At 44.3% G+C, this 17,421-nt stretch overlaps 1 protein-coding gene across 1 annotated transcript; it reads right to left on the bottom strand.

Annotated features, from left to right (window-relative positions):
- Positions 1-3,596: 3,596 nt before the first annotated feature.
- On the bottom strand, positions 3,597-5,636 carry LOC120839355 (glycine-rich cell wall structural protein 1.8-like). Its single transcript, XM_042291231.1, has 2 exons — positions 4,284-5,636; positions 3,597-4,211 (listed from the first exon to the last, which is right to left on the bottom strand). The coding sequence occupies exons 1-2, from the start codon at positions 5,634-5,636 to the stop codon at positions 3,597-3,599; spliced, it is 1,968 nt and encodes a 655-aa protein (XP_042147165.1).
- Positions 5,637-17,421: the final 11,785 nt, after the last annotated feature.

The following is a 17,421-nucleotide window of genomic DNA, read 5'->3' as shown; positions in this document are numbered from 1 at the left end:
TAATTTGCCGCTGGACAGCTCGGAGTTGTCGAATGTCACGCGATGTTAACGAAGTGCAGCGAGATGTCTGGCTGGCACGAAGGAGGCAATACCACATAGAAGACAAAGGCTGTGCCTTTCTCCCACAAACGTCAATACTACTGTCGGTGCCAGCAGATTAGTGGAGGCTCCTCCCACCTGTTTCCACATTAGCAGAGTGAATGCTGGATAGGAGGTCACCTCCTCTCCAGCGTTCGCTCTGCCAAAGTGTAAACAGGTGGGAGGAGCTTCCACTTTACTATTAAACTTTCGCCGACTATCGTGGATCACCGTAGTGCCGCCATAGCATGCGTCAGCGTCACCACCAGAGCGCCTCGCAGCGTCTCGCAACAACCGCTACGCTACTATACCCGGCATCGCCAAGACGGACGCGTCTGCCGATTTGCAAGCGTCTTTCGTCAAGCTTGTCGTGTTTGTCGCTTGGGGCGGGTCGGGAATCTGCAAATGATGACGTCATGAACGGGTCTTATTTTCTGAGAAGTATTGGAGGATGTTGTACTGGAAGGATTGGAAATCACGGTCAGTGTTTCTAACGTCCATCGGTGCAATGATAGCAAACTTGAGACGACATTTGAAGCATTCCCAAGTGAATTCAAACGAAGACACAGAAGCCAAGAAAACACACGTGTCAAAAAAGAAAAGAAAAAGAATCACAAGTCTGTGCTTTATTCGAACCACTCGGAACAAGCATTGGTGCGAATAAAAACAGAAGCAAAACAACAACAAGAGACAATTTCAATGACACAAACATCGCAGTGAATTGCGCACGTACTAATGATCCTGCACGTGATACTGAGATGAATCGTATTTACAGCTCGCGATTAAAAAAAAGATAAAAACAAAGAAGAAACGCCAACACACGGAAAAAATGAAATCAAACGCAAGCGCAGCAACACATGTTTCCAGACAGCAAGCTGTAGCATTTGTGGGCGAGACTGGATCGGCTAACACGATTACATATGATGTGCGAGGCGCTCATACATCGGGCAATCGAGAATAGAGTACGTCTTTTCAACTTTAATGTCGAGGCAGCCTCAAAGAAAAGCTTGCACCGTATAAAATACCCATTCCGAAACAACAAAGTAAACGTACGTTTCTCTGAAAGATGATCCTGACTGGGCACAGTAATACACGGAACGTTTTAGACCGTATTTTCTAGGTAACTTTGTAACGGCGTTATCAGATAAAAGGTAAACATTAACAGCAGAGCTGCTCGGGGCATTAATTATTTGAGCGTATTAAGCATATGGTATGCAAAAGGAGTAGGTTGTGATAAAATACGGTGATCACACATCACAGCTCATTTCTGAAACAGGTGCGTCATAAAATAAATAAAAGCGCAAACAGCAAACAGCATCTTACACCAGAACTTACAATCGAGTTTGTAAATGGTTAAACATTGCAAGCGTTTCCTCAAATTAATTTTTAGAAAAAAAAATGAGGCCATTAATTAACAAGTTTTGTTTACATAGTATTGCGACTGAGATAAATAATCTTCCTGCACTTTTTGGAGGTCTTCTCGCGTGTTGCACAGCGGAATTTTCGATATTGACTTCACACAGAAATTCTTGTAATATGGTTGGATTTGAGGTTATTATTAATAAATACATTATTATATAAAGATGGATCCCAACTTAGGAAGCGGGTTCTTGTTATTAAATTTCGAAACGCCGAAGATAAGCTGTATTAAATTGGAAGAATGTAAATAACGCGGCGTCACGAGTCTTCAGACGTCCCAAACAAATTGAAAAGCGTATTGTTGCAACTTGAATGACAACACAAGATAAAAAAAAGTGAGAGTAAGCAGCTTGAATTTTTGGTGTGTGTTACCCCTCCATGGATTGTTAATTTGGTGTCACATTAAAATATTAAACTGAGATTACTCAATATATTTCTTACTAATAAATTCTAAACGTCGAGAAAAGTTTGATTAACAACAGAGTGTTTATTACCACAGACGTTTTGGGCATAGGTTTCCTTCCTTGAAGAAGGAGTCTTTTCCCGAAACGGTCTGTGTCAAAGAAGTCTTTATTGTTATTCAAATTTCTCTGAAAGATTCACATATTAGGCAAGTCTTAAGCCGGACTCACACTGCGCATACATCATACAAAAGACAGTCTGCAAACACGAGTCAACGCAATGTCCGTGGTTCGAATGCCGCGTGCCGGAGTTTCTCCTTGAACTCATTGCCCCGCGGCATTCAAACCACGGATCTCACAGGTGACTTGCGTTCGAATCTGTATGCGGGCTGTCTTTTGTATGATGTATAAGCAGTGTGACCCCGGTTTTTCTGTTCAATCGCTAGAGGAATTCACTATCTAAAAATTTTCGCACGCTTAAATCTTCACGAAAACTTTGGAAAGCGAATCAGTGCGATCCACGGTGGAGCTTAGCTGTACAACAAAACAAAAAAAAAAAGTTGATAACACGAAATGAAGTCTTTGAGGCTACACTGATCATGACATTTTCCATGTGGCGTCATATTCAGTGTACTATTTCAAATTTAATTCGAAGGTTTTTCCGAGTGTTTCCATAATTCGCTGAACTCTCTACGTAGATTGCAGTCATTGACTCTCCGAACGCTATGAAGGAACGTTGACTTGCGAACATTTTTCGAAGTACAATTTAGAGAAAAAAGTTACCTACCAATCATGATTACTGGTTCATTCTCGTGTTATTATTTTTGAAGTGTGAAATGGGGTTTGCTCCGCTCGGCACTCTTATCCTCTATATGCCAGCATGTTTTAGTCCGTTAGGCTGTTAGCCGCAGGCAAGCTTTGCAGAAGAAATTAGATGAGCTAAGCAGACCCTCTGTTTGCTTTAGTTGGCTCTATAGTAGTTGCGTTTTTTTAATATAAAATATTTGATGTGAACGAAACTTCTGTATACACACATTCAGATGAACTAGAGTTTACAACAAAGTGGTTTGAATAAGTCACTATTCATCTTTAACTGTGTTCTTGAAATAAAAAAAAAGTTACCAAAGTGCACTTCTTGTTTTACATTGGATCCGTTGACGTAAACTAGTTAAATGCTGCTTCAAAACATCGAGTTTAAGGCACTTTATTGTGTCCAGCCACGAAAGAATATTTGCTCTAGAGTTGAGTGATAATAACAATATAAAATATATGCATACAATCACAGTCCTGGTAGCTGGAAACTCACCCCCCCGGCCCTCTAAAAACAGGAAAAAAAAAGTACCATATCCGATTGATTTGCCCAAATAATCATGTGACATTGGACTCGTTTTCTCGAAGCACGCGATAGGAACGGTCTTATTGCCAAGTTGAACCAACTAACCTGTCCAATCTCGCTTCAGATCGTTCGTTTCGACTGTTTGCTACTTCGAGAAAACTAACCCGGCTGTTTTTCCCCCTCGCATTGTAATTCACAGACTACGGGCAACGATGGGGTCACTGTTGTCACGCCCGGCAGATCCGTCGATCGCTTCACCTAAGAACACCGGCGTGACTTGCCGCGCGAGGCTTAAATAAATAGACGCTGTCAGCGGGCCCGGAGCAAGCACAGCCGCAGCAGATCGTGCTCGCAGACACGGCTCACTTGTGCTTATACGCTCCCTGTGGTTGACCTTGTGCGTGGTAGGCCTGGAACTGCGGCAACGACGACGCGGCAGCGTAGCCACCGGCTCCTTGGGCTCCTCCGTGGGCTCCTCCATGTGCTCCGTGCGCTCCGTGGCCTCCCTGCGCTCCGTATCCACCGGCCCTGAGGGCTGCAGCAAACGGAGCGTATCCACCGGGTTGGGGCCCGCCAGAAGGTGCTCCGGAAGCGTACTGCACTCCGGATGCTGCTCCGTGGCCTCCCGTAAGGCCGGCGAGATGAGCGTAGCCTCCGGCAGCTCCTGGGTACGATGAAGCCCCAGTGGCGGAGCCCGCGGCTTCACCGCCGTAACCTTGAAGGGCTCCACCAGCTCCGCCACCGTAGCCATGTAGAGCTCCACCGGCTCCGCCGGCTCCACCGTTATGACCACCGTAAAGTGCCACCCCGGCTCCGGCGCCGCCACCGTATCCCAGAAGGGCGGCACCAGCTGGGGCACCACCGCCACCATAGCCGTGAAGAGCAGCTCCAGCAGTGGCTCCGCCAGCGTAAAGACCTGCGCCGGCTCCGGCAGCTCCTGCGCCACCGTAGCCGCCATGAAGCGCAGCCGCGGCTCCCTGGCCACCGCCGTAGGCTTGAAGGGCTGCTCCCGCGGCACCGGCGCCGCCACCGTAGCCGTGAGGACCTCCGGCTCCGGCACCGGAACTGCCACCGCCGTAGCCTCCATGAAGGGCAGATGCCGCTCCAGCGCCACCACCGTAAATAGCTGGACCTTGAGGCACGAAGGTTTGGGCTGGGCCGAAGATGTTGGCACCGTACTGCGGAGCAGAGCCGGTGTCACTCGGAGCGGCAGCGTGTCCCGCACCATGGGATGGAGCGCCACCAGCGCTGCCGGCACCGCCTGCACCTCCGGCTCCACTGTAGTGGGCGAGGGAGCCTAGCCCCTGGTTGTGGCTGCTAGAGAAGATGCTAGGGCTGTACCCCTGCTGCGGGGCCTCGTAGGTTTGCTGGGGCGACGCGTAGGATTGCTGAGGGGGTGCGTAGGATTGCTGGGGTGCAGCGAACAGATGCTGCGGAGGGGCGAAAGATGGCTGTTGCTGAGGGGCGTAAGCTTGCTGGGGTGGTGCGTAAGACTGCTGAAGAGCTTGCTGCTGAGGAGCGTAGGCCTGTTGCTGTTGAGAGTACGCCTGCTGCTGCGCGGCCGCAAGTGCGGCTGCATTTTCGGCAGCGAAGCCCTGGTGGCCCTGAGGACTTCCGTAGGCGGCCTGTTGGGGAGCACCGTAGCCTCCCTGAGGACCTCCAGGTGAGCCGCCGTAGGCGGCCAGTGAGTTGCCACCGCTGAAGACTGAAGGGGCGTAACCATACCCAGCCGCCTGCTGAGGAGCTCCGTGCTGAGCACCAGCGGACAAGCTGTAGGGTCCCGATGTTCCTCCGTAGCCCGCGTACTGTGGCGCAGCCTGTGGCCCCGGAGCGTAGCCCTGCGGTACGTACTGGACTTTGGCCGCTTCTGGGCCTGCGTTGTAGGGCGCGCTGAATACGAGACCTCCAGCTCCGCCGTGGGCTCCGCCACCGGGATGACCTCCGGCGCCCGGATGTCCCCCGGCTCCGGGTTGTCCTCCGGCCCCGCCGTAGGGACTTCCCTGCCCGTAGGACGCCTGGGACGGCGGTGCCTGGTGCTGGGCGACCTGCTGCAGTTCACCGGCGCCCTTGGAGCGGGGCTCCTGGAACTGCTGGCTGAAGCTGATGTGCGAGTAGGGCTTGGTCGGGGAGCCTGCAGACCCCTTTTCCGCCGGGTTGCCGCTGCTGACGGAGTAAGAGAAGCCGCTCTTTTCCTGGTTGAAGTCAACCTTGGTGCTCCCGTCGACGCCGATCTTCTGGCTGTAGGATGGGGACAGCACGCCGAGACCGATGGAGAAGCTGTCCTTTTCCTCGGCGAGCGCAGCGCCCACAAGGAGCACTAGAAAGCCCTGCAAAGGAAACAGCGAAGGCGTTATAATGAGCTCGGCGAGAACCAAATCGTTCAGTTTTTGAGTTTTTAACATTTTTATAAAGTTTTCTTTATACGCATTATTTTACGTCATCCTTTGATGCCAACAATTTTGATGCCTGCGTTAAATCATAGCCGGTCGTCCAGGACTATCTCGAGGAAGCTTCCAACAGCTTTTAAGTTTTCGATTTACCTAACGCGGGAAGTAGCTCCTATGGTATACTTTTCCATCAATAATACAATTTCTAGGTTGTTTAATATTTTTATTAAAAAAAGGCATTTAAAACATTTGCCATGTTGAAACGTATATTAGTGAGGACATACGCTTAGCTCTCAGCTTAGGGGACATTTGTTTTGAACAGCGAGCTGTTTTTCAGGTTTGTCGGGTCTATTTGTCAATCTACACAAGAAAGATACCAATGTAATCAATAAAAAAAGAGAGAAAGTTTTGGCTTACAACAAAGTCTCATCCTTTCATTAGGTAACAAAATTTTCACTCGCGCGTTGTAAAGTGAGTGGAGGACACTTTCTGTATACGGTTAAACTAAGCCCCAATTTGAACCACCTTTTACGTTGCTCTCCGTGTCGGTGGGCATTCATTAATTGCCCCATACATGCGGTGTGTGCGCCTTCGTTTTTTCCCAGCCGCGTAGCTGGGGTGCCGTTGGCACGTCAAGGCCGTAAAGCGGGGTCACACTGCTAATGCACCATACAGAATAGCTCCTATAGTCTACAACATGGGCGTACCAAACGGGGGGGGGGGGCAAGGGGGGCGCTTGCCCCTCCAGTTCTTAGAGTGGGGGGGGGGGGGGGGCAAGGCATGTGTTTTGCCCCCCCCCCCCCCCCCGAAACAGCCACCACTGGGCAGGGCGAACACTGGCCGGTGGCGTCCATGGGATACCAAGGGCACCGCCCCCGGGCCAGCGGGGGGGGGGGGGGGGGGGAATTGGGTCTGGTTTGCCCCCCCCCCCCCCCCCCCCCCCCCCTCAAAAACAAGTTGGTACGCCACTGGTCTACAGACAATGTCCGAGGCGCGTTTCTTTCTTGTATGACGGTCATACTGATCGTACAAAACCTCTTCGCAAACATGTTCGGAGCATACATACACGTATGAAGCGAAGATGCGCTTGAAACATGCTTGCCGCGTGTTCGCAGACGCGCACTTCCTTAGTGATACTTGGCCGCCTATGCGGTTTTGACGAAAAAACAACAACAACAACAACAACATAAAACTAAACATTGTTAAGAAAACATGACCAGCGAAGCTTAGCGACACGCGATGGGAACTTATCTTCATGACGTGACTTTATGTTTACTTCCTCCCAGTTTTTTTTTTTATCCTCATAAAAACGCGAATGAAAACGAAATTTTGTTTTTCACCCAAACTCAGCGAACAGCACGCCGATGGCGTACCTGGAGGGGAAGGCGCATTCCGTTTTCGTTGATAGTTCAAACAAACGTTTTGCCAGCTGTTCCGTTTCCTAAATCACTATTTATTAATTTTTTTATCATCCCGAGCAATTAGTTTATGGTAATCCTCTTTTTTTATTATCTTACTTTTTTTTTAGTGCATGCGAAGCTAGACTAAGGCGGCGATTTACTTGTTGCGGTTCATAGCTGTTTTTCAAAAAAAATTTTTTTCTGAGTTAAAAAAATAAGCAATTTTTTTTGTAATGAAATTTGTCAGGAGAAAAAAACTTTCAGCATTCCCACCATAGTAAAGCGAAACTGTACTATGGTGGGAATGAAGTAATGGCCGGCCGCAAGTTGGCAAGCCAAAGTGGAAAGGCTGGCAAGGTTGCCGCCGTCACTCGTAGATGGCGGTAGCTGTCCAGAGTTTCGTGTCATCATTTGTCTGCTGACGGACACGATACTGTGGAAACTAGCCCCTAACAGCTCTGCTGTAAAGAAAAATGCTCTATAGTCACCGATGGAGCTTCATTAAAAAATTAACCGGATTAATGGGCTCCCTTTAATCGAATAATGAATCGATTAATCGATTTCGTTCATTCCCATTCATAATAGTTAAAGGGATTGTCTGGTGAAATCCGGAAGTTACTAAGTTTTCGCGCCGGTCACGTAGAAGGGGCTGAAATATAGTCAGATATGATATTTATTTCATTAAGATGCGCCTCAATATTCGTTAAATCAGTTATGAACATCGATGCGAAATTTCACGCCAAATTTCGCAAGTATGCATGGCTGGTCGTGTAGTGATGTAACATCAGACATAATAACGTCCGAGTCGCGTGCGTTGACATATTCCCGGCTTTGATCGACATGGTTGATGGTCTGTACAAAATATCATAGTCGAAAAACTGGGCTTCCTTCAATACTATAAATCTTGTCTTTCCTAGAACGAAGTTGTTTTACTGAAACAGCGGTCAAGAGTTTTGGTAGCTCTCTTTTTATGATGTTACGTCAGAGCTTCCGCTTCTGCCAACGAAAACGCCGGGTGTTTTGCGAGTGAAATCTGAGCAGTTGGGCTCCGTTTAAAATTTAATTAATCGTGCGGGGGAGGGTTAAACATTTGGATATTGTGCGGAAGATATCATAAAAAGCAATGACAATATAATTTAGATGTTTCCCGAAACAAAAATATTTACAGGGCAACCCCTTTAACAAAACATTCTAAATTGAATGTTTTGCCCCTGCTGAATATGTAATAAACGGCGCATTACAATATTGCATTTTAAATCAACCTTGAGTGTGGTTGAGAACACTAAAAAAGACACCCACACTCACAAATTATTACCTCAGTCGCAGGGGCAAAGAGGTTCGTCGATATTCTGCGGCCATAGAAAACTCCTTTGGTTGTTGACTACACTGTCTCTGCTGCTCTAAACGGACATTCGCACGGCGTTGAGGTGGCTGCGACAGGTATAACCTTCTCCACTGGTTTGGAGTTACGAATCTCGCCCTCTACACTTCCATTAGGTCAAAATTTCACCTAGAGTTTGCCTTCAGACATGCAGACTCGTCCACGTCTGCATGGCGAAAGCGTGAAATTGAACGTCCAAATTTAACGAATTAACCTGTGTGAAATATATTTGGAATTAAAGCATTGATCGACTAATTGGTAAGTTAATCAATGAAGTCATGAGCACTTATTTATTTATTGTGCGTTTGGCAGTTTGAGAAAAATTACTGTTTCCTCAGTCTCGGATTGTTTCAAAATGTTAAACAACTTTAGTATATATATATATATAATTATAATTATAATTTTTTTTGCGGGCTTGATATTCTTTGGTTTTGGCAGGGCAGGAATTTAAGGAACATTTTGCGGGTACAATATTTTGAGATTGCAATTATTTCGCTTCGAATTAGTTACCATAGGGTAATATATTCGCGGGATTTATTTTCCTCTATCAATTTGAATTCGTGAAATCCGCGAAAGTGAGGTCCTTGTAAAAATTCGGTCGTTTACAGTATATAGAGTTGAAGTCCTTACCTAACTTAGTGCACGTGACCCAGTAAAGTTTTTGTTAATTTATTATTTTATTTATTTTGTTTTATTTTATTCGAATAAATAAAAGTATAACTGAATTATTTGTATGTTTTGTATATCACTAAGAGTCTTTTAATTGAGAACCAAAGGTGGGATTCAAATAAGGACAATTTTATTAAAGTCGTAGAAATATGGTGTACACATTCACAAATGAAAGGCAAAACAGCAAATTAAATTAACATTATTTCTACTAAATTATGATTAATTTCTACCTTGTCTAGGGTCGTGTTAAGTGTACGGAAACTCTCTTCAGAAAATGCATCAAGATTTTTTCAGACATGTGTTAGAAGTTAGTATAACAACGCAGTTAACGTATTCTTACGTCAAGTCTTCTCTTACGTCTTCGCCACAAAACAAAACAAAAACAAAAAAAACTTAAGTGCATACATTTGAGCGGAATATTATGCGGCATAAAATGACAACAGAAAGGTGAAAAAAGAATTTATAAAAATCACCACGTGAAAGAAACAGAAGGAGATATTCAGACGTTAAATAATTGGCAATGAATGGAATTAATTATTTAAATTGTAATGGGCTGTATCTTGCGCTACCTAGCCTACAGCTTCTAAAGTCCCCTTTAAACTTTGTGAAATGATTCACACTGGAGTTGGGACCACCAACTTTCTTCGACAGGGACCATGTTGCTTCGAATAGCAATTTTACTTTCTATATGCAGTCCTGTTCACAGTGAACCTAGCTGATCAAGATGTTATGCCCAATTTTGGCGGTATTGTTTTTTTTTACCCTTGTCCTAGGGAGTTGGGCCTACTCACCTCCAACAAAGAAGGGTTATTTAAGCCGCGCGATCCTGTTGTCTTTCGCTAGAGTGACTAAAACAAAAATACGTAATACTATCGCGAAGTAAATGATTTTGGTAAGTGACTGCACATGTTAAGAAAAAACAAGGTCGAAAGAATTTGTAGATTAAAACGCTCACAAACTAAAGATTATTTTCATGTATACTATTCACGAATACTGTTCACTAATAACAAAGGCTGTGACAGGTATGGAGTACAAGTTCATATGAAATGCACAATACAAGCTCACTTAAAATATACGATAGAAAGCAAACAATGAACCAAAACAATACCGCCCGTTAGGTCATTAAGGGGCGGACCGAGGTGCAACGGAGAGTTCTGAATCTCGCCAAGTCGAGAGCGCACAGAAAGTGTTCTATAAAGATTTACGGTGTGCAGGGTGCGCCACTTTGAGCTGGCCCAGCGACGCTCAGGCCGGGGCTGGCACGAAATCAATTGGCAGCCCCGGGTACGTTAAGCTGTTAAAAACTAAATTAAAATGCACTGCCACATTTTCTATTGTCGCTTCTTTTCATAGCTCTTTCTCAGGCCAGAAAATAAGCCCTCGAAACTTCAAAAACAGAAATGCAAGCAAGCAATAATGAGAACAGTAGAGTACAGAAGACAGGCTCGAGACAACCGGAGGAAAACAAAAGCTACTAGAGGGGGGAGGGGGGCAATTTTCATTTTATTTAATAACAACCACTGCCCAGCCCTGTTTTGTAGCTGAGGTCTCACTAGCTATTTTTTCTCTTCTTTTAGTTGCCATTAAAAAACTTTGTTTTTTAATTTGATAAACTAACCTTATTTAGTTGTTTTCAATCGATTTTAAGTGTCCAGTGCTAACGCACAAAAAGACAGAGACACTTTTTTTAAAAACCTTTTTAGACTCAATTTTAACTCAACCCCAACTCAAAATTTGTCACAGTATGGCGTCGGTTTTGTAGCTTAGCACGTCGGAGGCACCCTGTGTGGCATTGTCCCATTTTCGGCTAGCACTAGCCTAAAATTTAGGGCCTTACTTTCCAAAACCAACGTAGGGCATCTTGCACGCCGCAGCGGAGGACCGAAGATTAGCTTCTATCACTTGGGGATCTTCTGACGTGCAACCGAATGCTCGGTCACACGACGCCTCCTCCGCAACATGCCTCCGTCATATTGCAGGCACCTCGGCAGCACTATAGTCTGGGCCAGTTTGTATTGCCGGATATTTGGGTCGCATCGCGGTCCTTATAGATAGCTTCATCGACTACGGAAGCTTAAATAAGGCTACTTGAGGACAACACCGCATAATCGATTTTGTACGTACTGTTGGAGAGGAACCATACCAACGATGGACTCCGGTTTCTATACGCGCGCGCACTGCTCTAATGGGTCACTGCGAACATTACCGAAGGGGAAAACACGAGCGACGTCTCCAAATCTAGCACGTTCCAAGACCGAGGAAAAGACGGATGGCAGTTTAATGGTTCGTCAGTCAGGAAGACCACTTCACGCGTATACGCAAACACAAAAGCTCATGCGCAGAAGATGAGCATATACCCCAGTTTGTGGCGCCAGTATCTCGCAGCCCCCTCCCCCTCCTTCTTTTATAATTAGGCCTAACGCCCCAGCAGAAGAACGCTAAACTTTTCCACGGATGTCTCCTCTCCTCTCTCTGCTCTGGCATGCTGGAGCACGTACGGACAAGGTGCAAGCCCGAAAGACATTTGCGCGTCTCAGTTCACTAGCTTCGGTCGGGCGAAGAAGTCATCATGAAACGTTTTCTTCCTCTAGGACCGCTTGAGTTGGCGCCGATGGATTCCCGGCTATTTTTACACTCTCGTCTTTATCCTTCGCAAACAATTTGAGCAAGGAATGCGACGAGCAGGTCCAAGAAGACTGGAGACAACGGCTGGTCAATCTGATGTTCGTAGTGTGCCTCTTTCTTTCGAAAACGAGTGCGGAAGAGACTTCTTCCATTTCGAGTCGCTGTCATGCTCCCAAGTGAATCGCTCTTTTTCCGTAGTGACCTGTTCGTGTGGCTGTCTCACGACGACGGTCAAACTAAGCCCGAGAAGCCCTAACGCGATTAAAAAAGCTGCGCTTTTGTGCATATCAGAGGCACGAACTTTATGAATAAAAACAATTAGAAAAATTCGCCGATGGTTTTGCCTTCTAGGGTATTCCAGTTGTACGAGAAACATGTCGGTTCGCAGCATGCACAAAAACCTAGCTCATACATTTTTGATTTGGTGTAGCAAACTGCGAGCATAATCGTACATTGCTTGGACAAGTGCTCGGCTATGTGAACGAAAGTCCGGGACATGCATGCGTAGTCTGACCATCGTACTGCTCGCACACGCACAGACTCACATACACAAAAAGAAGTAATTAACGGTTACAAAATAGGAAAACAACAACAACAACAAAAACAACAACGTTAGACGACGACCAAAAAAAAAAAAAAAAGAAAAGAAAAAAAGAAAATAATCCTTATAATTCATGCCACTTATATGTGAAATATTTAAAAATGTGACTTACAATTCCTTAGGTGCTGCGATCACCTATAATCCGAACTTCCGAAAGTCCATGTGCAAAACTAGAACAAAATTTGTATTTTGGTTCAAATCCCAAAGGTTTAGCTTGACAATTATGACTCCTTACACAACGTGCAATGATAAAAAAGAAATAGAAAAAAAGGAAGAAGAATCACGTTTTGCGGTGAACTTGCACATACCTGCGTTGGCTTATGCGTTGGCTTAGTAATGTACATACATATGGTCTTTCTAATACTGCCTCCTCCTAGAGAAAACGGTCTAGAACAATTTTATCGCTGACTTTTCACACTAACGAATGCACAAGCACTAAAGATTCCAGGATATATACTTGCTTATCTTCATTCATTCAGGAAACAGTATCTGCAACTGATCGTATGCTGATTGCGGGACACCAGTTCATCCATTGGCGTTGCTTAAAATCCTTCCACTTCGGCTTACCTGACGACAAAAAATGCCTTTCTCTCTAAAAAAACGAAAGAAAGGAAAAACAGAAGGTGTTTTTATAGAAAGACGATTGACTCTGGCGGTCTGTTACGCACGTCTTGATGAATGAGTGACGTTTATTTAGACAAAGTGATGCTCAATGCGTGGTCATCATGTCGTAACTGTCAGTTCACAACGCCGATCGTAAAATGACGGTTGGACAGGAGATGTGACAGATGATGCCTTCTCTCTCCTGCCACGTCCAGACGGCGTAGATGTGATATCCGTACCACCATCTCTCTCTCTCTCTCTCTCTCTCTCTCGCACACACACACACACACACACACACACACACACACACGCGCGCGCACGCACACACACACACACACGCACAACAACACACACACACACGATATCGGTGACATCTAACTGAAGCTTTCACTATAAACATCAATGCATAATAAAAAAAAAACAAGCTTACAAACACAACGCTCCACAAAAAAAAAAAAAAAAAAGAAATAACCAGTTTTTTATTGGGTCTTGATGCGTAGCGAGAAATGCATTTCCTTTTTTTTAGCATAATTGAAGACGTGGTGCCACTCTTCGCTACACTCAGCGATTACTTTTATTTCAACAATCTTTTTAGTAGTTTATCAAGGAGGTGGTTAATTGTTTGTGCAGAATCACACCTGTTCGAATGAACGACAGCACTTTCCGCTATAAGAACATATTTTTAAATTAATATAGTGACTGGTTTTCTACAGCGATACCCCAGCGTTTACTCCAGCCAAGAAGCATTGGACGTGGACAATCCAGTAAGTTAATCCCCTCATCGCCTGACAGGTTGCGATATTGTCTGATAAGGATTGTGACATTGTGACGAAGCGTCCGCGTGTCCAATTGGCCAAGCCTTGTGATTGTCAATTTGCCAGTCACGTTTTCGTTCTGTATGTTGACAGATGTTCCGAGTAACCTACGTCGTATGAAATTAGAACCAAGGAAAATAAATAAATAAATGCATTGGTATACAAAACGACTGGGTAGCAACAAAGGAATGAAGTGACATAATCTAAACCCTGAGACACGGAAGAAATAAAATAAAAGACAAGACGCCACGAAATCTCAAGCGCAACTGCTTTTAATATTTTCTGTAGTCTTGTCCGTTTTTTTTCTTATTTTCCCAGTGTCTTAGGGTTTAGATTGTGTTGTTTCCTCACTAGCTCGCCTGGACACTTTCGCTTCTTGGAACGAACTAAAGCACCTTAAGAACGTTTTTTTTTAATGTAATTCTTTTTTTAAAAACCATGTCAAATCCACTGCAAATCAACAACCAGTTTTGTACGCCAAAATCGAAGAGCAATAAGTTATTGCTAACTATGCCATAGACACTGCAGAAAACAATAATTAAAGAGCGCGAACATACGAGGAATAGTAGAATAATTCGCAAATAATGTTTTCTACTCGATTCACTAGTAGACACACTTTAGCTGTTTAAAAACAATTTAAAGCTTTTTGAGTACTCGACACTCACGGATAGTGTTCCAGAAGTCCTCGATTGCTTGCGTCAAGCTTCGCCACTTTGCACTAGCGCTCTCGCTTTAGGTTTTAACTCGGCGCGCGAGAGCGTGAAGCTTCACAGCTTTGTGCCGGTGTGCTCGGAGAAGCTGCTGACGTGGTATACAGGATCTCGGTTGGCTCGATAGGCTCGGGAACATTGCTCACGACGACTGGTGAGCTCTCCTTCAGCTTTTAAAACAATTTGACCCTTACTTAAAAAAAAAAGCACTTACGCAACCTGTATGGTGAAACACAGCGACAGCTGAGGTGTGACGTAGGAGCAGCTAAGTTGTCATTTTGGAGCAGATGGACTAAAGGAAAAATGAAGGACCGAGCGCGTACCCTATAGACTCCGCATTGGCGTTTCGCATTAAAACGAATAACACACCGGACGAAAATTCCAAAGCGTTTTGGAACCAATGAGGGTGTATTAAGTTGAGAACATTTAAGCTGTCTGCGTAAGAGGGGAGCGTGTTCTCGTACGTCACTTCGAAACAAATAGTCACACGTGCTAAGCGGAAAGCGCAGAATAAAAAGGGACAAGGACGTAGACAAGACCAAGTGAACTCTAAAATTGAGGTTAACTTAAATAAACACTCATTATTATTATCATCTTTCTGGCGATTCGTTTAGAAACTAAAACTCTGTATCTGTCAGGTGAATTGACGGGGCACTAACACACTTGCTTTCTTATATAGAATGCGTCGTTAATTCTAAGGTAGTTTTATCCGCGTATCTCCCGAGAGTTATTTTTAGCGCTAATTCTGGGTCACGTGAGCGCCTTTCCCAGTGCACTGCCAGATTTCCCGGCGGGGACTGTTTTACTGACCATGCATTTTTATCCTGCTACCATGCATGACCATGCCTGTTATCTTGCTTGCTTCTTATCTCGTTATCAGCGGCCGGTGGAATGTTTTGGCGGAGTGCTGAAAATGGCTAGCGTCGATATGGAGCGCGGTTGACGGCCCGAAACCGCGAAGTGTCCCACGAACAGCTAACGCCCTAACAAGGTAGTCACAATTGCTTTTCTTTCTACTTTGAATTATGTATTAACCAACTCTTCTTATCATGACTTTTTTTTTTAAACAAGGATGTTAAATATTTATCATGCAATATAACTGTTCCTTTTCGTAGGCACATTTGATAACAAAAGTATCCAGATGCGGTTTAAATATATATAAATATGAATATTAAAAAAATATTTCTGATTTGTGGTAATTTGTTTTTAATATTCGTATTCGATACACGTAAAAAAAATAAAGAGATATTCGCACAGTTTTAGAACAAAATACTTCGCTGACATTAGTCAAAGTGGTTTATTACTCATTTTCTCCTCATTTAATGACCCTGTTTAGAGTTTATGAGACGAAATTAATGAATGGAGTCGTCAAATTAGGTTGTCAAGCCATAACTGCCCAATCAGAAACTTTCGGTTTGTTTACGGTGAAAGAAAAACCAATAAAACAATGCACTCAGGGTGGGTATAGCCTACAAAATTAAATTACCCTCATAAGTAAGTGAAATGGTCCTTTAAGAACATATGTGCCTACACGCGAGACATGTCCGAAAAAAGAAATACAACTTTATATTTTCACATTAGCAACTTAAACCGAGCCGAACAATTGTGTTGTGGTTCCCAATAAATAACTGACTCACTGAAAATTATAATAAAAATTTATTCTGATACAGACCCGTCAAAACGTTTGATGTGCGGTTCTTCATTACCTAAAGGCTCCTATTTTTTACTTCAAAGATTTTGTCTTGACTGTTGCTAAAACTGGAATGAAACACGCCGAATTTGACAGGCGCAGTCACCCACGTCCGTTGACAAGGTTTGTATAAACACATGTCCAGATTTTGAGTTCTTCTGCTGACGTCCTAGCTCAAAAACCGCAGCTCCTCATCAACAGACAGGTAGTTGAATTTCTTTTTGTTTCCTCCAATAATTTGAACCTTTTTGTAGTCCGGTGATTTTTACGTTTCGCTTTTTTCTCAGATCGGGGTCATGTCGATGGGATATGCGAAATTCTTCGAGTACAGTTTGAAGCCGATTCAAGGTACCTCACTGTTATGCACTTTAAAGTCGCGATCACACTTCTCATTACACAAAATAATGTATGCAGACATTGTCTGCAAAACATTCGTCCGTTATTTTTTTTTTACTTTTTGTGCCATTTCCCGGCTTACCGGTCGAACTACGTGTTGAAGGCTCGACTCCCCCCATCACAGCCCAGCTTCAGGAAGACATTCCAGCGGGTGCGGCGACCAACTTAGTTCCGAGCATAGTCCGAAATGGGTCTATATTTGAGTAACCTAGTGGTAGCGTTAAGTTTGAGAAGCATCGGATATACTTTCAAAGTGTCGGTGCAGGCTAGTCATGCTTACATATTGGTGGATACAGCGCTCAATAAACGGGCACAGAGATAGGCAGTAGACTGGGCGAGCGCTAAACTTCAACTAAACATTTATTGAAACTATATGCTCTCAAAAAGGCGAACTTTTTTCTTTTTGTGTTAATAAACAGAAGATTGACTTACGCGTTTATCTTCCCCCTCCCTTCTTATCTCGCACGTTTTCAAGGGTTCTCCGGCAGTCGGCCAGTCTTATCAGCCCTCCTCCCTATAATCGTGATGTTATCAAATTTTGGCTGTATTTTGTTACGTGTTCAAGCGCGAGCTAAAGATGGCGGAAATAAACACGCAGAAAGGAAGGCGTTTTCGCTTTTCCATATCCAAAGAATCATTTTGATTTTACCGTATTACCGAGTATTTCTTGTAACTGTACCGCTAAAAAAAAACAAAAAAACACAAGAGCCTGCCGTGCCAAGCGTTTGTTCTTGTTTCTACGATCGACGAAACAACTCCGTATACTTAGTAAAACGTATAAAATAGCGCAACAGAAAGACAAGGACAAGAAGTATACAAGACAGGCGCTAACTTTCAACTAGTTTTATTCAGGAAAATTGAACACATATATACACACGACAGGCAAAGCAGCACCACGTAAAAGTTGATT

Source organism: Ixodes scapularis, unplaced genomic scaffold (assembly GCF_016920785.2).
Source record: "Ixodes scapularis isolate PalLabHiFi unplaced genomic scaffold, ASM1692078v2 PGA_scaffold2__306_contigs__length_199485367, whole genome shotgun sequence".
NCBI lineage: Eukaryota > Metazoa > Arthropoda > Arachnida > Ixodida > Ixodidae > Ixodes > Ixodes scapularis.
The sequence above is the reverse complement of the archived record's forward strand: the minus strand, read 5'-3'. Positions and strand labels throughout refer to the sequence as shown.

Coding starts and splice junctions, on each gene's coding strand:
- LOC120839355 (XM_042291231.1), bottom strand. CDS start 5,636: ATGTTAAAAACTCAAAAACTGAACGATTTGGTTCTCGCCGAGCTCATT. Junction 4,212..4,283: donor GCAGTTCCGGTGCCGGAGCC/GGAGGTCCTCAC, acceptor GGCGGTGGCCAG/GGAGCCGCGGCTGCGCTTCA.